Genomic DNA, 26,742 nt, shown 5'->3' with positions numbered 1-26,742 from the left:
AACCCCTTGATTTTCTTTTACAGTCCTTACAAGAACATCCAGCAAGATTTGTAACTTACAGAAGCACCCAAAGATTCTCAGACAGGTTGTATGGCAGAATATTCCAACACCTTTGCTAAAAGGAGGCATCTCATGCAGTGGAATGTCCAACATGCGGACTCTGGATGGAATGGGCAAGGCAGGGGCATTAGGGATTTTTTAAAAGCTGTGCTGAATGCCAATGATGGCACTCCAGCTTTACACTTCTCTGCAACTCTGCCCCTTTGTGTTTTGGCCCAGGTATGGGGGGATGTGGGGAGTAGATTAGAGTGCAGTGAGTGTGTTACCAGATTTGGAGAGTCAGGGCACAGATTTCAGCCACACATATAAACGTATTGTAAAGCAGCAGGCAGTTTCACAAATTAGTCTCCGAAACAGACACTGGACCACAGAATCTGGAGATCCCTTAAAAATACGTAATACAAAATTGCTCTTTAGCAGCCCATCAACACCCAGAATTCCCCAAAACTCTGAAGCATGTAACAAAGCAAGTGCCATCCCATGCAGTCCTCAGAACACAGGCTCAGCAGCTGGTAAATCTAGGATATGCTCACCCAGCACAAGCACACTACTGTGATACAGCTCCCTTAAAGAGCTATCCAAAGAGGGTGTACTGCGCTATGATATAAGGAATTCAGAGATTCTAAACAAAAAGGACCATTGTGATCATCTAGTCTGACCTCCTGTATAACACAGGCCAGAGACTGCCCCAAAATAATTCCTAGAGTAGATCTTGTAGAAGAACGTCCAATCTGGATTTAAAAGCTGGTAGTGAAATATCTACCACAGCCCTTGGCAAGTTATTCCAATGGGTAAGCACACTCATCATTTAAAACGTATGCCTCACTTCCAGTCTGAGTTTGTCTAGCTTCAACTTCCAGCCATTGTATCGTGTTATGCCTTTCTCTGCTAGATTGAAGAGCCCACTATTAAATACTTGTTCCACATGTTGGTACTCATATAGACTGTAATAAAGTCACCCCTTAATCTTCTATTTGTTATGGTAAATAGATCTTTGAGTATCATTCTAAGGCATGTTTTCTAATCCTTTAATCATTCTCGTGGCTCTTCTCTGACCCCTGTCCAATTTATCAACATCCTTTTAGAACTGTGGGCACCAGAACCAGACAGGATTCCAGAAGCAGTTGCACCAGTGCCAAATCCAGTGGTAAAATAACCTGTCTGCTCCTACTCGAGATGCCCCTGCTTATGCATCCCAGGATCGCATTAGCTCTTTTGGACGTAGCATCACATTAGGAGTTCATATTCAGTAGATTATCCACCACTGCTTCCCAGGACAGAGTTCTCCAACCTGTAAGTATGGCCTACTTTCTTTGTTCCTAGATGTACACATTTACATTTAGCAGTTATAACATGCATATTGTTAGCTTGTGCCCAGTTTACCAAGTGAACTATGTTGTGCTGAATCAGTGACCTGTCCTCTTCATTATTTACCACTCCTACAACATTTGTGTCATCCACAAACGAGTGATGGTTTTGTTTTCTTCCAAGTCATCGATAAAAAATGTTGAATAGTGTAGGGTCAAGAACCAATCCCTGCTGGACCCCAAAGGGGAAACACCCACTTCATAATTCATCATTTAATTATATTTTGAGACCTACCAGCCAATTTTTAATCCACTTAGTGTGTGCTATATTAACTTTATATCATTCGAGTTTATCAAAATGTCATGTGGTACCAGGTCAAAAGCCTTACAGAAGTTTAAAGCATATTACATCAACACTATTACCTTTATCAACCAAACTTGTAATCTCATCAAAAATAGGTAACAAATTAGTCTGACAGGATGTATTTTCCCATGAACTCATGTTGATTTCTATTACATTACCCTCCTTTAATTTTTTATTTACTGAGTCCTGTTTCAGCCACTCCATTATCTTCCCCAGCATCAATATTAAGCTGACAGGCCTATAATTACCCAAGTCATCCCGTTTAACCTTTGTAAAAACTGGCACATTAGCTATCATCCAGTCTTCTGGAATTTCCCCAGTGATCTAACACTTATTGAAAATCAGCATTAATGCTCCAACAAGTTTCTCAGCCAACTCTTTCAAAACTCTTGGATGCAAGTTATGTGGACCGGCTGATTTTAAAATGTTTAACTTTAGTAGCTTTTGTTTAACATCTTCTAGAGATACTAGTGGAATGGAAAAATATATCGACATCATATGAGAAAACTAAATCATCTGCTTTTTCCCCAAATACTGAACAGAAATATTTATTGAACACATCTGCCTTTTCTACATTATTTCTAATTCTACCATTTCTATCTAGTAATGGACCAGTGCCATTGTCAAGATTCTTTCTGTTTCTAACATATTTTAAAAACTCCTTATTGTCCTTAACTCTGCTGGTCATCAATTTCTTCTTGCGTCCCTACATTTCCCTTATCAATTTTCTACAATTCCTAACTTGTGATTAATATTTGTTACTATCAACTTCCCCTTTCTTCCATTTGTTATTTTACTTTTATATTTTACAGCAACCTTCACTTTTTCCCTAAAGCAAGTTGTTTTTTTAACCAGCACAGCCTTCTTCCTCAGATTGGGGCTTTGGGGGCACCTAGTAACGTGTTCTCAAATTATTCCCAATTATCATCATTCACATTTTTCTTATTAAATTCTTCCTCCCAACTAATTTGGCTCAGAATTGTTTTCAGCTTTGTGAAATTGGCCCTATTAAAGCACCAAGTATATCGACCTATATCTATCTCACTGTTCTGGACTTTATTCTTCCTGCACATTATAACTGATCGAGTCATGATCACTTATACCTAAGCTACGATTACTTTTAGTTCTGTGATCAGTTCCAGAATTCAGAATTCCCATGTTGGCTGCAACACTTTTTAAGTTAGGAAATCATCATCGAGGAGGTTTAGAAATTCCAAGGATGTTTCAGTACTGATGGCATGAGACCTCCAGCATGTCACTCAAATTGAAGTCCCCCACGATCATACAGGTTTTTTTCCTTACACATTACAGATAGGTGCATAAGGAGGTGGTCGTCCTATTCCCTAGTGGGGTCTGTAGCCAACACTGTGCTTTCATCTGTTATGACATTGATCCATAAGCATTCAGGATAACTTTCTTCAAAGTTATCAGTAACTCGGAAACAAGTAATGCCATTTTTGACAGAGTGCCACTACCCTCCCCATCTCCCACCACCACTCGATCCTTCTTAAATGGGTTATATAACCATTGATTTTAACATTCCAATCATGCGAATCATCCCACCAGGTTTCAGTAATACCAGCTAGATAGAATTTATGTTCATAAATGAGCAATTTCAATTCCTCGTCTGTTACCCTGAGCATTAGAGTATAGGCAATTAAAGAATTTCTTCTCTTTTTGTCCTTCCTTTCCTTGGTTAATTTTGTTCAGCAAGGGTAGCAGTAGGAGAAAATTCACTCAATCTTCCATCAATGTGTGTGCATCAATAGACCAAGCCATGGTTTCAGAAGTCAGTTCAGCCACTTTTCCTGGACAATCATAAATCAGATTTTTTTTAAACTTAGGGGAGCGGGAAGGAGAGGAAAAGAGGGAGATAATTACAACAGTTGAAATAAGCATTCAAATGCGTTTACTGTACTTATCAGACTGCATGGCTGTTTACACAGAGTACTTTAAGGAAAAGCATGATCCGCAAACCAGACTAACCTACGGTATCTTCCCAAACCCACTTTCCATAAGTTCTCAAGACAGCCCCACAATCAATATCCTCCTCCCCAGTAAAAAGACCACCAGGTGAGTCTTGTAGCATGCCTGTCCAGCACACGGCAGAATAGCGTGTTTATCAAACACGTTTGGTTCCTTTCATTTGATACAAAACTGACTATTTTAAAGCCAGATTTTCCGGAAATGTTCACAGATTTTGTAAGCTCGCTGTGAAACCCGTGCCCAATTTGCAAAGGTGCTGAGCACACCTGGTTTCCACTGGAAGCATTCAAGAAAGATTTAGCTTTGTCTGTGATCTGTGACAGTGTCTTTACACTTGACAGAGAGCCGCTTAAAAATAGAGTGGGTAAACTGGTTTCAGCCTTCATAGCCTTTGCTGTTTAAATAACCCCCACAAAAATCCCAAGCACTACCCTCTCCTGGAAAATAAAGGACAAAAACTGTTAACATTTGGAGCTGATACACAACTGCTACAGGCCATAACCTTCAGATAACATTCAATAAGTATCAGAGTAACAGCCGTGTTAGTCTTTATTTGCAAAAAGAAAAGGAGTACGTGTGGCACCTTAGAGACTAACCAATTTATTTGAGCATGAGCTTTCGTGAGCTACACTCACGAAAGCTCATGCTCAAATAAATTGGTTAGTCTCTAAGGTGCCACACGTACTCCTTTTCAATAAGTATGCAGCTACCTGCAGTCGGTATGACCCAAGTATACTTATACCACAAAAAAGAAATCCCACCTATAATATATGCCAAAGAGTACTTCTCCCTCGTCCCTCTCAGGGCACTAAAACAAACATGGAGGAAGCAAAAAAGGTAAAATAATGCAACTTAGGTGACTGATGCAAATGGCCATCCTTCCAGTCACAGTAGCAGCTTCAAAACAACAAGGAATAAAACTAGTGCAAGCTCTTAAATATTCGAGTTCAAGGTTTCCCAAATTTTAATAGCATGGGCTAAATCTTAATAGAAAGACTGTCTCAAGGAGACAGTCTCCCCTCATGTAACTGCGTAATATCCCTCTGGCAACTACAGCAATTGCTTTGCTGGAAAAGTAATGTTAGGAAAATGTATTAGCTTTAAATACTATTTAACTACTAGAACAGAGGACAACCTGCAATAAAAGACCCGCAGCACAGCTGCAGCTGTCCCGGGTCAGCTGACTCAAGCGCCTGGAGCTATAATATTGTAGTGTAGATGTTCAGACTCGGGCTGGAGCCTGGACTTGGAGATCCCATGAGGGGGAAGAGTCTCAGAGCCCTGGCTCCAGCCCAAGCCCAAATGTATACACTGGTATTTGTAGCTCTGCAGCCTGAGTCAGCTGAGCTAGGCTCTGAGATTCAGTGCCATAGGTTTTTTCATCTCAGTGCAGACATACCCTGTGTGACTAGGCACCATCTGTGGAGCACCAGAAAACTGTTCTTGCTATGTCCCCCAGGTAATGGAGTAAGCAGTTATTTTGCTCTATTATTGACTCAAAGAATGAAACAGCTTCAGATCACAGTTTTAAGAGCAAAGCAATGAGATAGATTTAGGTAGGTGCTAGGAAGCGCCCTGATGTACACACTTTGGTATGAGTTTTATGGGGTCACTATGTTCAGCAATAGTGAACAGAGAACTAACTATGCCATCCTAGGGGGATACCAGAGAGTCAGATAAATTAAAATCTCATGGAAACTCTGCTAATTAACATTTAAAACTGCAAGTAAAGGATTAATTCTTGCTCAATAAAAGTGAGCCACAGTTTCAAAAGCAGTGCAATGGCCCTTGGGAAAGCTCATCTATTAAACCACAGTATTTTGACTTAACATAAAGCCCTTCCCAGTGCCGAAGGGTGACTGAAAAGGATCTATAAAATGCTATTATTGTTCAGCCTACATCCCTCCAAGACACAATCAGATTCACTCTCCTGGGATATGCCCCAGCTCCTAACTGCCACGGAATCTTCTCCCAGCTGAGGATCACCGCAAAGCAGCCAGAATACAATAGCACAAAGAACACACACAGCAGAGCATGATATGCAGCCTGAACGCACTGCAGGAAACCTTAGGTAAGCATACTTCAGTTATGATTAAGTCATCTGCTCTTTGGAGACTCCTGGGATACCTATGCATCATGGGTAAGTTATAAAGGTCTCGCCTACAGGGCAAGTTACTGTGCAGCAAGCCGGGGTGGGAACCTACAAGGCACCCGCTCACTGCACAGTAACATTCCACGTGGATGCTGCTACTCTGCAGTGAAAATCCAGGAGCACGGCCTGGCGTACTAAGCCACATGCGTTATAGCAACGTGCACACAGGGTGTCATTACGCAGCAAGCTGGTGTGCTGGAGATTCACACCTCGGCGTGCAACACAGTAACTTGCTGTGTAGACAAGCAGATATCTTGTGTATCACAGGCACTATCACCATCACCACAATGGGTGTTGGAAGTCTCAGTTAAAAGGCCAAGCAGGAAATTCACTCTTCATAGTCCATTGCATCTGGACCCCTAGAACTAGCCTGTCCGGGTCAGGGATGCGGGCGCATAGCACGGCTCTCCAGGCAGCACCTGTTTCACGGACAGAAAATTTCATTCACCAGAGCATCACTCGAGCATCTTTAAGAGAATTAAATCATTTTTGCATTGGAAAATAGGATCCAAGAGTCCTGACAAAGCACAGCAAGAACATGAAAATGGACACATTCATCTTTAAACACAATATAAAAAAGAAACATCCTTACATTTCCAATAGCAATATTGAACTATAAGATGGCTGGTAGTAATAAATATTTACCAGGGCTGCATTTCCTGTCCCTGTTCCTCACAGATCAAAACACTACGCTAATTACAGATAGATCCCAAATAGAAAGGAGAGGCCATAAGACTGGAGGAGCACAGTTGACCAAATACGTTTTCCCTTTCTCTAATTTGCACAATTAGATCAGCAATTAGTACTTGAGACTGCAGCCAAATACACCAGCTGACATGAGAACAGGAAGACTCCCTATAGCCAGAAGTTAGGCATTTTAAGAGATATTTTAGCATGTTTTCCCCCTTTCCCCACCCGCCAAAAAATAGGTCAGTGCTCCAGTTTTAGATTTTCCTTGGTTTAAAATCTCTTTCAGACAATCTGTGAACAATACTGACAAATCTAATTTAAAATAAAGCAGCATGTGCACCTACACAGTGCATCATTCAGTGTCCACTGCACGATTAATGTGGCAATAAAAAGGTTACAGCACTTGGGAGGGACAATTCTCTCCAGGATGCCCCAACCTTCCTCTGTTAGAGGGAATCTGGTAATAGAACTGCTTTGCATAAGGGAAAGGAATCACTTGTTTACAGCAATTTGTATGACTCCATTAGAGGTCAGAAATCCAATATTCACTCAGCCCTTTGCAAACACCCTCCTTTCTTAGGAGCAGAGAAATCAGACCTGCAGCTTTAGCACGATGACCAGCAGTTTACCCATTGCTCCCTAACAGCTGCTGCAGTGTGTTGATACAATTAGCCAAGACATGCACTCCCTTCAACAGCCTCCTTACCCTCACTGGATTTTTTCCTCTCCACAGAAACACCTTTTGAAGCCTGTCTCATGGCCATTTGGCTCCAGGAGACTGGTAAAAAGAACTGTGGGGTAACTTCCTTTACAGTGGCACTTGCTGCATTCTCCTCCCTTTCCAGCACTGCTGGGCTCTCTGCACTGAGCATGTCGTCACCAGCTGACAGTCACATGAGCGGACTCTTGGACCTCCTTTGAAGAGGGAGGATTTTAGCTGAACAGAAGAAGGTTAAAGATGCAGTATTCCTTCCTTCACGATGGGCAAACTAGGAATGACAAAACGAAGCTGGCATCTAGAGAATTTAACTTCCAGTCATTGGAAACAGCCTCCAGAAGGAAGCTGCAACTAAAGCTACAGTAAGGTTTCAGAGTAGCAGCTGTGTTAGTCTGTATCCGTAAAAAGAAAAGGAGTACTTGTGGCACATTAGAGACTAAGAAGTTTATTAGAGCATACGCTTTCATGATGAAGTGAGCTGTAGCTCACGAAAGCTTATGCTCTAATAAACTTCTCAGTCTCTAAGGTGCCACAAGTACTCCTTCTCTTTATAAAGTACAGTAGAAACAAAACTTTGTTTTAGGGGAGAAGAACGGGGGCACAGAAGAGCTAGCAGGTGATTTCATTCCTTTCCTCTAGACATTAGATCTTCCATACTAAAAAGCCTGCCTGCACATTTCACTGTCAACCCCATCTCCCATACAGCTGAAGAGACTGTTCATTGGTTTTAAACTGAGAGCAAGCTCGTGCTTATGAAAACGAGTGATTAATTGTGGCAGCTAGTGCCAAGTACACGCTACATACTTAAGGCAAACTTCCTACACTTCGGTGCCCCTTAATTCTAATTCCCAACATCCCTGCTATTCCAGTCCTAGGAATCCACACCCCTCTTCCAATTAATGTCATCATCTATTATCCTTTGGGTCAGAGATGGCCATTTTAACAAGAGCTTATACTGAAGTACTGACTGCTAAGGAGTCCATTATCTAATTTACAGGCCTTTCCACATGTTAGACACAGCAGGGTAGTTGCATCTCATTCCTACTATGCTGGCTTATGAAGTATCCTCTTCTTGACCAACATACCTTGCTTTTAAGCTGTCTGTACCATGGCTAACTTTGGCTTAGCGAACGGGATTTGTTTGCCACTGAAGTTTTCCCACAGGTTAATATCTATTTCACAATTACATGCTTTTCAGGACCTCTCTCTTTTCCTGTCTACCAGTTGATGTTTTGCCCATTAAGAGAGTTAAGGCAACACTCCTTGGGTACCTGACATTCCACACAGAGACAGTACCCACCCCAGTAAAGCTGCACTACTATAAGCATTGCTTCAATTCTTTTTGCAACCTCTTTGCAGAACCTCATGGGTGATCTTAGCTTGCCATAAGATATGCACAGAAAGTAATAACGTTTCTCTAAATCCGAGATGCTAGTGATAACCTGTGTCATTTCAGCCTTGCTCTATGGCACTGAACCATTACACCCTGGTGAATATAAACTTTGGTCTTGTGTGATACCATGCTGGTTCCAGGCTCTGTGGGGCACCCTGTTCTCACTGACCCCAAACTAAAAAAGCATGCTTTGCAAACAGCAGGGTTTGACAAGATGTCAGGCTAACCAAAATCCATTGCCATACAGTGACATAACTGATTGTGATGCCTGGTCAAACAAAGATTGGTATTTAGCCAGGAATGAAGCCAAGCCTGTAGTTTTCTGCTGCACTTAAAATCTGCAATGAGTGGAGGCCTGTGATGGTTCTTGGGGTATCCAGGACTGCGAGTCACTCCATTATCCCCAGCCTCCGGTGTGAAGGAGACTTCTTTGTGCTTAACTGGGTGTCAGCTCTCTGACACCACCAGCCTGTCAGCCACCTCTGTGCCGTTCCAGTCCTTACTTTGCCCTGCTGGTTAACAGCAGGTGCATGCCAGTCCCTTTTAAGCCTCTCGCTGTAGCATCCAGCCCCTTATCCACTGAACACTCCCAGAAATACCAAGTCTGCTGTCCCCAAGGCAACAGTGCACACACCAGCTTGTATGATTCAACCCAGGATCAGCACCTTGCTTAATACCACAGCACTGAGATATATTCATAGTGAAAAACAATAAACTTATCAAAAGATTCAAGATTTAAGTGATAGTGAATAAGAACATTGGAAACAAAAGGTTACATATAAAACAAAATCATAACATGTTTTCTACAGACTAAACTTAACTAACAAACCTTCTCTCATATAAAACCTTTTCTGCAGCATCTTCAATCAAAGAGGACTCGGATCCCGTTTTCAGGAATGTAAACACACTGCCTGTTTCTTTCCTAGATGCAGGAATAGGGGGTGACTTCTCTTAATATCCCCAAAGTTACTTGTGCATCTGTATTCAGAAACTCCCATGGCTTTTTCTCCTGTGAACTATTCCCTGTTGACTTCACATCCCCCTGTTGACCTTAATATGTACATTGACATCCATTTCATTAGCTTACAATGCTTAATTAACACCTCAACAAAGACAGATGAATAAATATCTTGTCTGTTTCCCCACCTCAACTGAGATACAAAAGTTAACATTTTCAGTATACATAACTCCTGACATAGTATCTGTACACTGTAACCTGAACTTTTAAATGTTCCCAATCAGCATTAAATCATTAAAACTAAGAGTGCAATAAACCAAACTTAGTTCTCAGGGCCAAACCTCTACGTAGGTTACAGACTATTTAGTTTAGCAGATGACCCTGGATAATTCTTCAAATGATAGAACCAAACTTTATTTAAAAGAAAGATGATTAGTTAAGCAAACACACAGTTACCATTTACACAGGTACTGCAGTTATACTCACATTCAGAGATGTAATGGTGTACCAACAGACAATCAGTCCACTGACACAGAAAGTATGGCCTTATGATCCTGTAACCTAATGGTACCCTTTTTGATGCTAAATGTCCAAATGCACATTCTACCACCATTCTGCACTTGCTCAGTCTATAGTTGAACAGCTCCTGACTACTGTCCAGGCTGCCTGTGTATGGCTTCATGACCCAGGGCATTAAGGGGTTGGCTGGGTCCCCAAGGATAACTATAGGCATTTCAACATCCCCAAAAGTTATTTTCTGGTCTGGGAATAAAGTCCCTTCCTGCAGCTTTTGAAACAGACCAGAGTTCCTGAAGATGCGAGCGTCATGTACCTTTCCTGGCCATCCCACGTTGATGCTGGTGAAACGTCCTTTGTGATCCACCAGAGCTTGGCAGCACTATTGAAAAGTACCCCTTGCGGTTTATGTACTCGCTGGCTTGGTGCTCCGGTGCCAAGATAGGGATATGGGTTCCGTCTATGGCCCCACCCCACTTAGGGAATCCCACGGCAGCAAAGCCATCCACTATGACCTGCACATTTCCCAGGGTCCCTACCCTTGATATCAGCAGATCTTTGATTGCGTTGGCTACTTGCATCACAGCAGTCCCCACAGTAGATTTGCCCACTCCAAATTGATTCCCGACTGACCGGTAGCTGTCTGGCGTTGCAAGCTTCCACAGGGCTATCACCACTCGCTTCTCAACTGTGAGGGCTGCTCTCATCTTGATATTCATGCGCTTCAGGGCAGGGGAAAGCAAGTCACAAAGTTCCATGAAAGTGCCCTTACACATGAGAAAGTTTCACAGCCACTGGGAATCGTCCCAGACGTGCAACACTATGCGGTCCCACCACTCCATGTTTGTTTCCCGGGCCCAGAATCTGCGTTCCACGGCATGAACCTGCCCCATTAGCACCATGATGCCCACATTGCCAGGGCCCCTGCTTTGAGAGACGTCTGTGTCCATGTCTTCATCACTCTCGTCACTGCGCTGACGTCACCTACTCACCCGGTTTCGCTTTGCCAGGTTCTGGTGCTGCATATACTACTGGATAATGCGTGTGGTGTTTAATGTGCTCCTAATTGCCAAAGTGATCTGAGCGGGCTGCATGCTTGCCGTGGTATGGCGTCTGCACAGAAAAAAGGCATGGAACGATTGTCTACCGTTGCCCTGACGGAGGGAGTGGCGACTGACGACATGGCTTACAGGGAATTAAAAACAACAAAGGGGGTGGCTTTACATCAAGGAGAAACAAAAACAACTGTCACACAGAATGGCCTCCTCAAGGACTGAACTTAAAACCCTAGGTTTAGCAGGCCAATGCTCAACCCACTAAGCTATCCCTCCCTCTCGCATTTCAGGCAGGACTTCACGGAGACAGGGAGGGAGGGGGGAGCAAATGAGTACAAAACAAATCTGGTCTATTTCTTGTTTTGATCCACTCCATCTATCTTTTACATCTTTGGCTGGCAGCAGACGGGGCAGAAGGACTGCTAGCCATCCACATCTCTTGGCTGCTCGGCAGAAGATGGTACAATAGGACTCCCTGCAGGACTAAAGAGAGTGACCTGGTCGAGTCACTCCTAATGTAGCCCCTGCACCTATGTCTGCCCAGGCGCTCCTGACCAACGCGGCCAGGAGCACCTTGGACATGACCATGACGGCTACCAGTCCTATTGTACCGTCTGCTGCCACAAGGCAATGGGTTGCTGCTGCCGTGTAGCAATGCAGTACCACGTCTGCCAACACCCAGGAGACATACGGTGACAGTGAGCTGAGCGGGCTCCATGCTTGCCGTGGCATGGCGTCTGCACAGGTAACTCAGGAAAAAAGGTGCGAAACGATTGTCTGCCGTTGCTTTCAGAGGGAGGGAGGGAAGGAAGGAGGGCCTCATGACATGTACCCAGAACCACCCGCGACAAAGTTTTTTGCCCCATCAGGCATTGGGATCTCAACCCAGAATTCCAATGGGCAGCGGAGACTGCAGGAACTGTGGGATAGCTACCCACAGTGCAACACTCCGGAAGTCGACGCTAGCCTCAGTACTGTGGAAGCACTCTGCCGAGTTAATGCACTTAATGCACTTAGAGCATTTTGCGTGGGGACACACACTATCGACTATTTAAAAACAATTTCTAAAAAACTGACTTCTATAAATTCGACCTAATTTCGTAGTGTAGACATACCCTTAGTCATCTCTTTTCCAAGCTGAAAAGTCCCAGTCTTTCTCCCAATACGGAAACTGTTCCATGTCCCTAATCATTTTTGTTGCCCTTTTCTGAACCTTTTCCAATTCTAATATATCTTTTTTGAGATGGGGCGACCATATCTGCACACAGTTGGATACATTCTATTTCAGGAAGGTACTGTAGTTATATTCCCCAAACCACTGAAGAAACTCAGGGTGAAATCCTGGCCCTACTGTAGTCGATGGGAGTTTTGCCACTGATGTCTAAGGGGTCAGGATTTCACCCTTAGATACTGAATCAGACCAGGAGATCCATCTAGTCCAGTGCCCTGTTTCCAGCAACAGCTGGCACCAGTTGCTTCAGAGGAAAGTGCAAGAAGACTTGCGGAAGGCCATTGATGAAATAATCTGCTTGCAGGGGAAATTTCTTCCTAACCCCCATTAGAATTTGGAACTTATTACCTGCAGCAGGATTTATATCCCTTTCAGAATTCCTTGCTATTATCATTCTGGAAATTCTTGTTATCCATATAAGCCTCTCTCCGAAACTCTTGGGGGGCTCAAAATTTAACAGCAGCCCACCTTAAAGACCAATTTTCTCCCACTGAAAAGCGAGCAACCCTCCAAACCATGGAAAAATCCCATCTTTCCTCCTCAGCAACCTAATACAGACCATCAAGGCACTAGGGTTTTTTGTTTATTTGTTTTTGTTTTTTTAAGTGAACAGGCATGTCTGTGTCCCAAGTGCACTCATGTCACATCCTCAGATTTCCTACTCAAACACAGCATGATTGCATCACTATTCCAACAAGCTTATGAGAACAGAGCCAATAGACTAGTGTACAGCGACAGAGAGCTGCTGGCGTTTCACATGCAAACTAATGAATCAAACCAAAGCTACTAGATCTAGTTTCACATCTGGCATGGGCAATCTCATGCTGACTCATGTACCGATAAACAGAGCATAACACTGTCAGTGCATCCCCTTGGAAGACATCAAAGAAAAGCTGCATTCTACTGCCCTGTCCCAGGAGGCTGCAACAATCACCATTAGCCAAAGGGTTAAGATTAAAATCCACATTGCTGTCTTCTGGATTCATCCAGCACTTAGGGAGGCAAGACGAATGGAGTATTAGAGGCAGACAGAAATATGTAGCATTCCAAATCTAACCCTCTCCATGCCAGGTTAGCACAGCTGCCAGGGTGCGAACAACAGCTTAGATTAATTAGACTTGCCACATGGTGTGAGAAATGCTGTTAGAATTTGGCACAATGGGATGAATGTGTCTGTGGGTTCTTCTGAAGAACAAATGTAGAAGTTACAGTTCAGGCATAACTTCACTGTCAGAGTGGGTAATCAAGGAGAATGTGGCTCATTTCTCTTTAGTCCTGGGCAAAAGTCCAAATTGGAAGTTACAGGATTCACTCAGGTCACAGAACTGCAGTCAGAGTAACTATATAATCACTGAATCACTTCTTGGTGACATAGCTAGTGCAGCATTAGAAACCTTAAATCGGACAAAGTAACAGATTTTCTGCCCTTTTGCAACCTGAGTGGTTAGTCAAAGTTTGGGGCTTTGTGGGTGGGAGTGGAAATTGGTGATTGCCAGGTATTTCGCTGACGCAGTTTTGCTTGTTTACAAAAGAACATGCAAAGTCCTGACTCTCTGAACACAGATGGAACTTAGGAGCAGGAAACAGCTTTGGGTATGTTGACACTAGAAATGTAAGTAGACCTACATTAAGTCGACTTGCAGCCACCGCAGTAATTACTGCAGTGGTGCAGGTCCATGCTCTCCTCCTTGGATCAGTGGTACGCATCCTCACCAGGAGCGCTTCCACCGACCTAAGAAGGGCCATGTGGGGGAGCGGAGAGCCTGGTCTCTCAGCTCCACTGGCAACTCCCTGCTGGGAGCCCGGCTGCCACACAGGCTTTGGGGCTCCCATTTGGCTGCCCCCACCCCTGCTCCCCACCAGGAGCCAAGGGAAGCCACCCAGAGCTTCTCACCCCTGGGGATTAGGGTCCAGCTGCCCCTGCTTCTCAACCCCAGCGCCTGCTCCCTGCTGGGAGCTGGGCAGCCTTGTCAATTTCACAGTTCACTGAAGTGGCTGGGGCTTCTGGCCCCAGCTCCCAGGCAGGGCTGCTGGGGGAAGCCACCAGGGAGAGGGGTCCAGTCGCCCAGCTCTCCAGGGGAGCTGGTTCTCTAGCAGCCAGGCTTTCTTGTCAATCTCACAGCAGCTCCTGCTGTGAAATGGACAAGACAGCTAAAAGCCCAGGTAAGGGATGCAGGGTCTACACAGACACTGTGTTGCCCTAACTACACTAAGATACGCCTTACACTTCTCGTGGAGAAGTAGTTATTATGTCGGTGTAGTAGGGCACTTACATCCGCGGGAGGAAGGCTGTAGTGTAGACACTGACATAATTAAGTCGACATAAGCAGCGTTATGTCAACCTAACTGTGTAGTGTAGACTAGCCCTTCTTTAGCTCACAGCACCAAGAGCAGTCTTTTCAGCCTACATCCCAACCCAAAAAACTCCCTCAGTTTCTTCCAGAGCAGCCACATGCTTTCAGCTGTTCCTCCAGGCTCTCTCTCCCAGCCTGTTCTCAGTGTGTGTGTGTTCTCTCACACCTACCCATCTGGTCACTATACCCAGGAAAACAGTTTGCCCACCTGGTGCTAGTTTGGGGCAGATTATTAGACTTTGTTTTAGGTGTGGCCCCTGCCTCTTACGATGGATTTAAATGGAGGTCTCATTCACACATCTGCTTAAAGAGGTTTAACGCAACCCATAACAAGGTTTTGACCAGCTCATAACAGTATTCTATTTCTGAAACATTTTGAACTCAAGTTGTTTTGTTTTTTTCATCAAGATGTTTAGGCCTCAGATGTAAACTTGCCTTTAAAAACTGCTAGAAATGCCTTGTTCCAATTCAGTATTGCAAATTAAATAATAAATGTGATAATTAGTGTAGGTCCTACATATAACTAAAACGCCTCGGGGGGGGGGGGGGGAGAGAAAGGTGATTCCAGTGTTTTTATATGTATAAAAGAAAGGGGAAGGATGACCTAAAGCAGATATTTGGGATAAGTTCTTCACCATAGGAACTGCCATAGCAAAAAATCTCATTACTTGCCAATGTAATTTGCAATAGTAGACCCCTAAAAAGACATGTAGTATCAGAGAAGATACACCAGTTAGATTCTAAATTAAGAAGCTTTAAAACACAACAGTTCATCGCTTTACAGGCAGCCAGCACAGAATTCAGGGTAAGTATATTATAATCACCACTGCTCGATTCCAAGCATATTGCCACATTCTCCACGATCTGCAAGTGGATGTTTGCTAAGAGAGAGTTTCAATTATTAAGACTCCTAGCTCACACAGGTATGTGCTGCTGTTGCAGTTTTAGAGGGTAGGTTATATACCTGGTGCCCAAACATCTTACTGTATTCCCAAACAAAAAAAATCCTGAATTCAGTGGACAAGCTAGTAAGGTTAACAATCACCAAAATATTTAAAATCCCCTCTTGGTGACTGCTTTATTTCTTTCCATGTTAACAACACAGTCCATATTTAAGATTTCTTATTAGTATCTTAGCACCTGATTTCCTGTAGCAATGGTTATACAAGAACCTAGGTAGTTTCATGAAAACCACGTGCATTTATTATTTATATGTTTCCCCAAATAATTATATTGATATATTATTGGTGGAATATATAAATAAATGCACATAGTTTCTATGCACAGATGTATTGTATGTGCTATCCTGGCCTAGAGTTAAAGTTGCTAAACTCCTCATCCCATCTACACAAGCTACAAAATGCTAGAAAATAAGCAGTTAAAAGTCATTCAATGCTCCAGTCAGGTCATACCAAATGAGTGCTAACACCGCATTTATACCACATTAAGTGTCCTATATTTTCATGTTATATACACACATCCAAAACTAATATTAAAGATATACCTATGGAAGCTTCAATATTTCACTGTAAGTGATTGATCCCATTGAGCTTTCCTCATAGAAGCAGTCATGTTTCCATAAAACGATGAAACAGATGGAAAGTAAATTTTCTTATTAATTAAATAGGGAAGAGGACAATTGAGTACCCTTCCAGGCAAATTGCAAATATTTGCATAAACTTAGACAATTACGTTTACCATCCCCATTAACTCCGTACAAGGACCAACTGAGAACAAAACTGCATTTACCCACTTTCTCCTCCATAAATATTAAATACTTGCTGAATCTTGCTGCAGAAACAACTCAGTATTGAATGTTTCCTCCCTTTGAAACCTGTGGGAAAGAAACATTCCATTTCAGTTCTGCCTTTTCACAGCAACATAACTGCCTTTCTGTTCTGTTTCATTGTTGTTTGCAGCGTCATCATACCTGTGTTGGTCCCAGAATATTAGAGAAACAAGGTGGGTGATGTAATATCTTTTTATTGGACCAACTTCTGCTGGTGAAAGAGAAGCCACTAACTGACAAAAGGTGCTAAAGCAACACTCAAGGAAGACAAGGCCATTGCAAAGAAGCTAACTGAGCTCTTCACATCGATCTTCAGTGCAGAGCATGCCACATCAGAGCTATTCTATTTAGGCGACAAATCCGAAGTACTGTCCCAAATATATATGTCAATAAGAAGAGCGTTTTAGAACAACTGATTAAACTGAACAACAGCAGCTCACCAGGACCAGATGCTATTCACCCAAGAGTTCTGAAGGAACTCATATTCGAAACTGCATAACTTGGCAGTGGCATGTAACCTATGTTACTGAAAACAGTCTCTGTACTAGATGACTGAAAGGTAGTTAATGTAACGCTAATTTTTAAAAAGGGCTCCACAGGCGATCCTGGAAACTACAGGCCGATAAGCTTAACTTCAGTACCAGACAAACTGGAAGAAACTATTGTAAAGAACAGAAGTATTTTCCACTGAATGTATCCAATGAAGTGATCTGTAGCTCACGAAAGCTTATGCTCAAATAAATTGGTTAGTCTCTAAGGTGCCACAAGTACTCCTCTTCTTTATGTCCAGGAAGAGTCAACATAGCTTTTGTAAAGGAAGTCATGCCACATCAGTTTATTACAATTCTTTGAGGGAGTCAATAAGCATGTGGATGAGAGTGATCCAGTCAATATAGTGTACTTGGATTTTCAGAAAGCCTTCGACAAGGTCCCTCATCAAAAGCTCTTAAGAAAATTACGTAGCCCTGGGATAAGAGGGAAGTTCCTCTCATGGATCAGTAACCGATTGAAAGATAGAAAACAAAAGGTAGGAATAAATTATCAGTTTTCACAATGGAGAGAGGTGAACAGCAAAGCCCCCACAGAGATCAGTACTGTTCAACGTAATTATTAATGATCTGAAAGAGGGAGTGAACAGTGAAGTGGCAAAGTTTGCAGGTAATACAAAATAATTAAAACAACAGAACACCACTAGCCGTCACCTTCAGCCCCCAACTAAAACCCTCCAACGCATTATTAAGGATCTACAACCTATCCTGAAGGATGACCCAACACTCTCACAAATCTTGGGAGACAGGCCAGTCCTTGCCTACAGACAGCCTCCCAACCTGAAGCAAATACTCACCAACAACCACATACCACACAACAGAACCACTAACCCAGGAACCTATCCTTGCAACAAAGCCAGTTGCCAACTGTGCCCACATATCTATTCAGGGGACACCATCACAGGGCCTAATAACATCAGCTACACTATCAGAGGCTCGTTCACCTGCACATCCACCAATGTGATATATGCCATCATGTGCCAGCAATGCCCCTCTGCCATGTACATTGGTCAAACTGGACAGTCTCTACGTAAAAGAATAAATGGACACAAATCAGATGTCAAGAATTATAACATTCATAAACCAGTCGGAGAACATTTCAATCTCTCTGGTCACGCAATTACAGACATGAAGGTCGCTATCTTACAACAAAAAAACTTCAAATCCAGACTCCAGCGAGAAACTGCTGAATTGGAATTCATTTGCAAATTGGATACTATTAATTTAGGCTTAAATAAAGACTGGGAGTGGCTAAGTCATTATGCAAGGTAGCCTATTTCCCCTTGTTTTTTCCTACCCCGCCCCCCCCCAGACATTCTGGTTAAACTTGGATTTATGCTAGAAATGGCCCACCTTGATTATCATACACATTGTAAGGAGAGTGGTCAGTTTGGATGAGCTATTACCAGCAGGAGAGTGAATGTGTGTGTGTGTGGGGGGGGGGGCTGAGAAGACCTGGATTTGTGCTGGAAATGGACCACCTTGATTACCGTGCACATTATAAGGAGAGTGGTCAGTTTGGATGAGCTATTACCAGCAGGAGAGTGAGTTTGTTGGGGGGGGAGGGTAGGGGAGGATGAGAAGACCTGGATTTCTGCTGGAAATGGCCCACCTTGATTATCATGCACATTGTAGGGAGAGTGGTCACTTTGGATAAGCTATTACCAGCAGGAGAGTGAGTTTGTGTGTGTGGTTTTTGGAAGGGGGGGGATGAGAAAACCCGGATTTGTGTTGGAAATGGCCCACCTTGATTATCATACACATTGTAAGGAGAGTGATCACTTTAGATAAGCTATTACCAGCAGGAGAGTGGGGTGGGAGGAGGTATTGTTTCATGGTCTCTGTGTATATAATGTCTTCTGCAGTTTCCACAGTATGCATCCGATGAAGTGAGCTGTAGCTCACGAAAGCTTATGCTCAAATAAATTGCTTAGTCTCTAAGATGCCACAAGTACTCCTTTTCTTTCTAAGGATTCTGGTGGCACCTTAAAGACTAACAGATTTATTTAAGCATAAGCTTTCATGGGTAAAAACCCCACTTCTTCAGATGCACAAAAGCTTATGCTCAAATAAATCTGTTAGTCTTTAAGGTGCCACCAGACTCCTTGTTGTTTTTGTGGATACAGGCTAACACAGCTACCCCCGATACTTGTCACCATACGAAATAATTAAAGACAGTTAAGTCCAAAGCAGACTCAGGGACCTACAGAGGGATCTCACAGAACCAGGTGACTGGGCAACAAAATGAGACACAAGGCTATAACTTTGTTAGACACTAAAAATCATGGTCTTAATAAAGACACTGGATTTATGGGTTATTACAACGATCTGTAACCCACGAACCCCCCTTTTTGTGCTATGACTAGGGTGTGTTAACTGGCCACTTCACCTTGAATGGTCCCTTAACTACTTATGCTAAACTATCTGTTCAATCTTGTATTTAGCTGCGACACTCTGAGTACCTTTCCCAGACCTGAAGAAGAGCTCCGAGGAGCTCGAAAGCTTGTCTCTCTCACCAGCAGAAGGTGGTTCAATCAAAGATACTGCCTCACCCACCTTGTCTCTCTAATATCCTGGGACTGACATGGCTACAACTCCTCCTCAATGAGCAACAAAACTGGCAGATGAAATTCAACATTGATAAGTGCAAAGAAATGCAAAAAGGAAAAACAATCCCAACTATACATATACAAAGGGTTTAAATTAGCAGTAATCACGCATGAAAGAGATCTTGGGAATCAGCACAGATAGTTCTCTGAAAACAACTGCTCAACGGGCGGCAGCATTCTAAAAGGCTAACAGGATGTTAGCAACTATTAGGAAAGGGATAGCAATTGAGACAGAAAATATTGTAATTCCACTATACAAATCCATGGTACACTCACATCTTGAATACTGTGGCCAGATCTGGTCGCCCCAGCTCAAAAAAAATGTAGAAGAAATACAAAAGGTTCAGAGAAGGGCAACAAGGACTATCAAAGAAGGAGAGACTAAAAAGATGAGGGCTGTTCATCTGAAAACAGTTGATTAAAGGCAGATATGAGAGGTCTAGAATAATGAATGGTGTGGAAAAAGTGATAGGGAAGTGCTATTTACCCTTTCACACAATACAAAAACCAGGGGTCACCCAATGAAATCAATGGGCAGCAGATTTAATACGAACAAGATGAAGATGAACAACACTACGTACAACTAACCTGTGGAACTCATTGCCACGGGATGTTGTGAAGGCCAAAAGCATAACTGGGTTCAAAAAAGAACTACAGAAGTTCACGGAGGATAGATCCATCAATGGCTATTAGCCAAGATGGTCAGGGACGCAACCCCACACATGGGGAGACCCTAAACCTCTCTACCAGAAGCTGGGAAGGGAATACACAGGTGGATCATTCTAGAGTTGCCCTATTCAGCACACTCCCCAAGAAGCTCTGGTACCAGCCACTGCCAGAGATAGGATACCGGGCAAGAATATATGATCTGGTCCAATATGGCAGCTCTTATGTTCTTCCAATTATAAGACTCTCAGTAAAATGGTAAGAGTTAACAACAATACAATTTTATCATTCTGAAGAATTTGGCTACCATCAAACATGAGGTCAGTGCAGACTGGATTCCATGAATTAAAAAAATGCTTATTTATTTAATAGGGAAGAAGTGCCCGACAGTGGGAAGAGTGAGGAAATCAAGGTCTAGATTATCTGACAGATGTAACAAAAAGCAGAACAAGGGGAGGTACTTCTGCTGCTGCCTGAAGATGGCCCTGTTACTAAATATCTTTCCTGTATCTACTATGCAGTTTACTTTTATGTATGGTTATCAAAATATCATAAGATTTCTCACCACACCCTTTGGACCTGTCTACACAAAAACACCACCCCTTAGTTTGCAGCAGGCCGGGATTTAAATCCACCTCACATTAGCCTGCCATGCACTAAGTGTCCACATGGACCATTCTGTCTTGCATTAAAAGTTTCATAGCATACTTTAATGTGGTTTCCTGCCCAATTCTAAAAGGGACATTAGCCAGGAAAAATCCCAAGGAATTTGGCCATACTGCTGTTTGGGTACCCAGACAGCTGCTCCATGGACTGGCTTTCTTTGTTTTTTTTGTTTTTGTTTATTTATTAAGAGATCGAAGAAGAGAACACAATTTATCCACTTCCCCCTGTGCTGCCATACATTGGTACATGGGAGATGCACAATGGGCAAAATGAGTTGAGGAAAGTATCAGCACACAGCGAAAACACCAGATACTGCTCAATCTGGGACACATGGAAGGAGAGGAAAAGGCTCGCTAAGAAAAACATTTTGGAAACATTAAAGGACATTTTAAAGTTAATCCCAAGCTCTAAGCAAATGTACATCTCAGTGACGCCCTCTTTAAAGTGTTTCCATTAACCATCTATGGATCTCTTGTGTGGTTTTCCACCCAGTTGTGGTTTGTGTAAAAGCCAACTCCTTTAAGTGGGGAAAAAAAAAAAAAAAAACCCAGTAGTTACAGCTGACCATCTCTGTCTGTGTGCAGGAAAGCAAAGGGGAAAAAAGCCGCTCAGAATATTAATGCATCTCAAGCATTAAAATATTTTTATTCCTGCTACCTTCTTTTTTCTGAATTGGACCTAACTGGACAGAATATAATTGAGAGGCATTCAATTAGCTCTTCAAGAGGTAGTTAAAAAGAGTTACTCATTTTTGAAATCTGCTGAAATCCAAGTATTGCCATAGATGGAACAGCACCCCAGATATAAGAAAGAAGCAGTGTTTACAAGTCCATTGGCAAAATATGCTGGTCTGTAAATGTTAGTAATCAGTTAAAGGTACCTATAAATCCACAGCCAACCTTGGTAGAAAATTTTATATTTTAAAATTCTGTACACATTACCAAAAGTGCATCTAATATAGTCCTTAAAGCAAATTTGATAGCCTGAGTTTTTATTCCACGTCATTTCTGATGCTTTTGAAAACTGACATGTCTGGTAGTCTGACACTCAAAAATAAAAGACAAAGTTACTGTATAGTAAGATATTATAGTTCTACACCAGTGGGTGAGATGAAGTCTATGTTGCATGATAAATGTGCATATCCACCTTGAAGGACAGTAACGTGCTGTTACTTCACTGCGGTAAGTCGACAGCTGACGCTCTCCTGTCGACTCTGCCTGCACCTCTCACCCCGGTGGAGTACCGGAGTCGATGGGAGAGCGCTCGGCGGTCGATTTATCAGGTGTAGACTATATGCAATAAATCAACCCCCGCTGGATTTATCGCTGCCCATCGATCCAGCAGGTAATGTAGACAAACCCTAAGATCAGAAGGAACCACTGTAAAACACTGAGATCTACTGATGAAGAGTGTGATATAAGAGCTAGGTATTTATTTGTGGGGTAAGGAACTGGGGATTGAAGATTACAGAACAAGATTGAGAATATGGAAAATATAATGCCATCATATAAATTAATAGTACACCTTCTCCTGGAATTCTATTCTGATAATTCCAAGGATATGGCAGAATTAGGAAAGATTCAGAGAAGTGACAAGAATGATTAGAGACATTGAAATATTTATATGAAGAGTGCTTGAAAGAAATGGCATTGTTTACCTTAGTAAGGAGATAAGAGGAGCCATGATAAAAGTAAATAAAATAATGGACGGTACAGAGGTGGTGCATCAAACACTTTCTATTCTTCCAGTCTTGCAACAAAAATGAAGGGGCCATTCAATTAAATTAAAGGTGGCAAATTCAAAACATAAAATGGAATACTTTTTCACACAATGCATGGACTATAGAACTCATTGCCACTGTGTGTTAGAGACAAAGAATTTAGCAAGATTAAAAGATGGACTGAATATTTACATAGGAAACAAGAGTATCCAGAATTATAGATAATACAAGTTTTGGAAGGAATGTAACATCTCATGCTTCAGAGTTTAAGTGTATTAGGAATGATTTTGAAATCTTCATAGGGCAGATTACGCTATATCTGCCTACTGTGGGATTTTTAAACCTTCCCCTGAAACATCTGATGCTGGCCACTGTCGGACATAAGGTACTGGCTAGACAGTCCCTGGATCTAATCTAGTATGGCCAATCTTATGTCCCCGTGGGAGGAGGTAATGGAAAATCTTTATGGTCTAAAAGGAAGACATGACTGGAAAAGTTTGGAAGTCACTGATCTAGACAATCCCTCTAGTCAGTATCAGTATGGTCCCTACAGTTGTATTCGAGTCCTTTGTTCAGCCCAGTTTTAAAAGATATCAGGAACGGGGATTGTACAAGCTAATAGATTTCCATGTTCAGATATTTTCTGAAGAACTTAAATTTTCCTTGGCTCAGGCTCCCTACTCTTACTTACATCCCAGTCAACTATCCTTAACAATTCCTCTCCCTCCCTACCATTTTGCCCCTTTAAATACTTATAGGCCATTATACCCCATTTCCTTTAGCTTTTGACCAGTCAAGATATATTGAATTTGATCTTTCAAGTCTCTTCATCCACTTTATCATTTTTGTGGCTCTTCGCTAATTCCCCTCCAATTTGTGCACATCTTTTTGGTATGGAGGTCCCAAGAGGATTTTAAGTGCTCTCTCTAACAAGTCCCCTATAGACAGGGTCCCTCTTCTCCTTGATCATTATTCCACATTCTATAAATCGATGAACCTCAAAACACCTTTATCTATTTACAGAAGTGGCTGCACTGTAGCAATGCAGACTACATGCAAACTCTTTCAAAGAGTCACTTCACCTTGGGTGAAAGGTACATTGTACTTATCAGTTGAACAAGATAGATGGGAACTTCCCAATTTTCATCATATACAGAACAGTAAACCAAAGCAGACGGCTTTGCTGATATTGAAGAGTGCCTCAAATATTAGCTGCATTTTAAAGAAGGGCTGCCAAGATCTTTGAATGGGGGCTGAATAATTATGAGTAATAGAGCTTCTGGGCCATAACTGTCCCAAGGATCATGTTTGCTTTTATTCATACACCAGGCTGCCTCAAGCCACCGATTAATTGCTTGCTTGCCCTGGTAACATGTGAAGTGCCTATAAAGGACTCTGGGGAGGCAACAAGTCCTTGAAGACACAGAAAAAGAGTGCAGGCTAATTTATTGTATATACTAAACGATCATGCAAACAGAAAAATATATTGAGAAGAGAAAATACTTTCCCCTGTATTCGCAAAAAGAAAAGGAGTACTTGTGGCACCTTAGAGACTAACCAATTTGAGCATGAGCTTTCGTGAGCTACAGCTCACTTCATCGGATGCATCCACTCTAAGGTGCCACAAGTACTCCTTTTCTTTTTGCAAATACAGACTAACACGGCTGTTACTCTGAAACCTTTCCCCTGTATGACAATTTACTACATGTGCACAGCCAGGATTAGATCATTTACTGTGATAGGGAGATGCCCTGGCTTCTTTCCTACCAATAGTCACTAGTCTACCTTCTGTAGTCTCTCTTACCTTCTCTTTTAAAGAAACACTCGGCTACTTCTACTTTGTGCTGCACCTAAGTCCTAATTCAATCACTGTTTACTTATAGTGACAGAAGCCAATGGAAGCAGGTGAGTGCACACTTGGCTGCTATATGGTACTCCAGCAGCCTGTACAGAAAGCCACCCAGATGAAAATACTGCAGTGTAGAGAATTGTGTTGAGGTCACAATAGGAGTGTGACAGCAAAGCATATGGCCCTTACACAACAACCTGGTCACTCCATCAAGAAACCGGCTCTTGCGACAGTCAAACGAAGTAGTACACATTAACCTGAAATCTACATAAAGATTGTAGTGATGAAGAATTTAATGGAGATGGCAACATGAGCATTACCTCCCAACATCTCTCTATCCAGCGGGGGATCATCATCTGTGATGGAGAAATCCAGAGCTCCTCCTGCTATCTCCACCATGTCTTCATCACTGGTACTGCTCTGGAAACTCCCTCGCCGAAAGCCTTTATTATTCATGGCTACAGCCTCTGAACCTAGAATGGAAGGGAAAACAAAGATAGTTTCTATAGTATAAGGTTGAAGACACCAATGTGTACACCTACATGCCACAGTAATTGATGTCTGACTATGTGCTAATCCAGTCTGACTAGCTGAATGGAATAAAATGGTAGACCTAGTATCCTACACACAGGAAGGGAGGTAACAGATTTACTTTTTCAATATGGCAAGCCTACATGAAGTATGACAGCTGCTTGTTCTAGCCCAGGGACCAGACCGGATTTTCCACATTTACAAGCTGTTGTTCCTGTGATATATTCCATGCTATCATATGGGCCAGAAACAGTGATTTAGTTACATAAAATAAGAGGACAGCATTTCAAAGAGTTATCTGCAAGGTGCATAAAAATCAGTGGATTTAAATCTCTTTACAAATGAATTATTTAATATAAAATTTGAAATTATAACAACCTATTAAAGCCTAAACTTACTATCATCTATTAAATAAATTAAATTAAAAGCAATATTCAAGCACTACAAGTCTGCTGCCAAAGTTCAAAAGAAAGTCAAACCACTGAACTGGTGGAAGTCACTGGCTACGAACCAGAGTTTTGTAAAGTGCTAAACCAACTCTCAACAGCAATAGCCCTTTGTGCAGGTGCAGAGACAATATTCTCTTCATTTTAGTTTCACTCGTTCAGTTCAATGACTGGTTCTCAAAGTTGAGAAACAGACTGGGAACTGAAAAAGCAGAAAAGCTTGTTTTCCTTTTCCACCCTACAAAGAAAAATGAGATGCGAATGGATGAGACCTACTCATTCTAAAATTTTAAAGGACACAGTGACTGTAAACAATCAGTTCAATTCACTAACCATTAATACTTGTGTTTAATCAATCGGTTTTAAATACAAAACATGTTGATAGAAACATGTTTCTGTATCCAGTACATTTGAGGTAGTTTTATTTTAGCTATTAAAAACCGTTTGAAAATGCTGTTATTATGCATTTTGAATTGAATATCAGTTACCATCCAAATGTAGCATGACAAATGATGAGTAAAAAAAATCATTTAGTAATGTTGTGATGCATCATTCATTTTCTAGCCAAAAAATGAAGAATCTGAATAAATGTATGTTAAGCTATTATACAGCTTTAAATAAATGTGCATAGATATCATATACCCTCCTAGTTAGGAAAAAGAACCAAATTTAGTGTAAAGGCTACATTTGCTTATATGTCAACATGTTTTAACCAAAGAGACTAAGCCTCTCTTTCGAAAACCAACAAAATAGCACAAATGCAAAACAAGATTAAAATCAATTGCTAATTTAAATCAATCCACCCTGGTTACTTGTAGAGATGCCATGAAAGTGTAATACTAAAATGCTCATGTTTTTAAAATTGATTTTGAAAACATCACACCCCCTCTCCAAACTCAGAGGGAACCAACTTCAACAACAAAAATCAAGATATTACACACATCCACCTAATTCAAGAAACTGCAGCCACCCAGCGCTCTACATATCAAAATTAAATATTAAATTCCCCTAAAATCATGAGTTCAAATCCTGAAGTAGGTGGGGTTAAAATCCACATATAGTCATGTAGTGGGATTTAAAAGGTAATGCATGAAGTACACAACAGATCAGAGAAGGATTTTAAAAAGCCTGGTA

At 42.0% G+C, this 26,742-nt stretch overlaps 1 protein-coding gene across 5 annotated transcripts in view; it reads right to left on the bottom strand.

Moving 5' to 3' along the window:
• Window positions 1–26,742, bottom strand: part of LOC140917577 (H(+)/Cl(-) exchange transporter 5) — a 93,236-nt gene that overhangs the window by 27,386 nt on the left and 39,108 nt on the right. For 3 of the 5 annotated variants that reach the window (XM_073360704.1, XM_073360705.1, XM_073360702.1), the window contains exon 2: window positions 24,952–25,104. In XM_073360704.1, coding sequence (XP_073216805.1) covers window positions 24,952–25,087 — 136 coding nt within the window. In that variant the 5' untranslated portion in view covers window positions 25,088–25,104. Of the gene's footprint in view, window positions 1–3,365; window positions 3,446–7,265; window positions 7,500–24,951; window positions 25,105–26,742 lie in introns of those variants that run through there. The other 2 variants (XM_073360703.1, XM_073360706.1) reach the window with 2 other exon arrangements.

This window comes from Lepidochelys kempii, chromosome 9 (genome assembly GCF_965140265.1).
Source record: "Lepidochelys kempii isolate rLepKem1 chromosome 9, rLepKem1.hap2, whole genome shotgun sequence".
Classification (NCBI taxonomy): domain Eukaryota; kingdom Metazoa; phylum Chordata; order Testudines; family Cheloniidae; genus Lepidochelys; species Lepidochelys kempii.
Note: the sequence above shows the minus strand (reverse complement) of the source record. Positions and strands in the feature narration are given on the sequence as shown.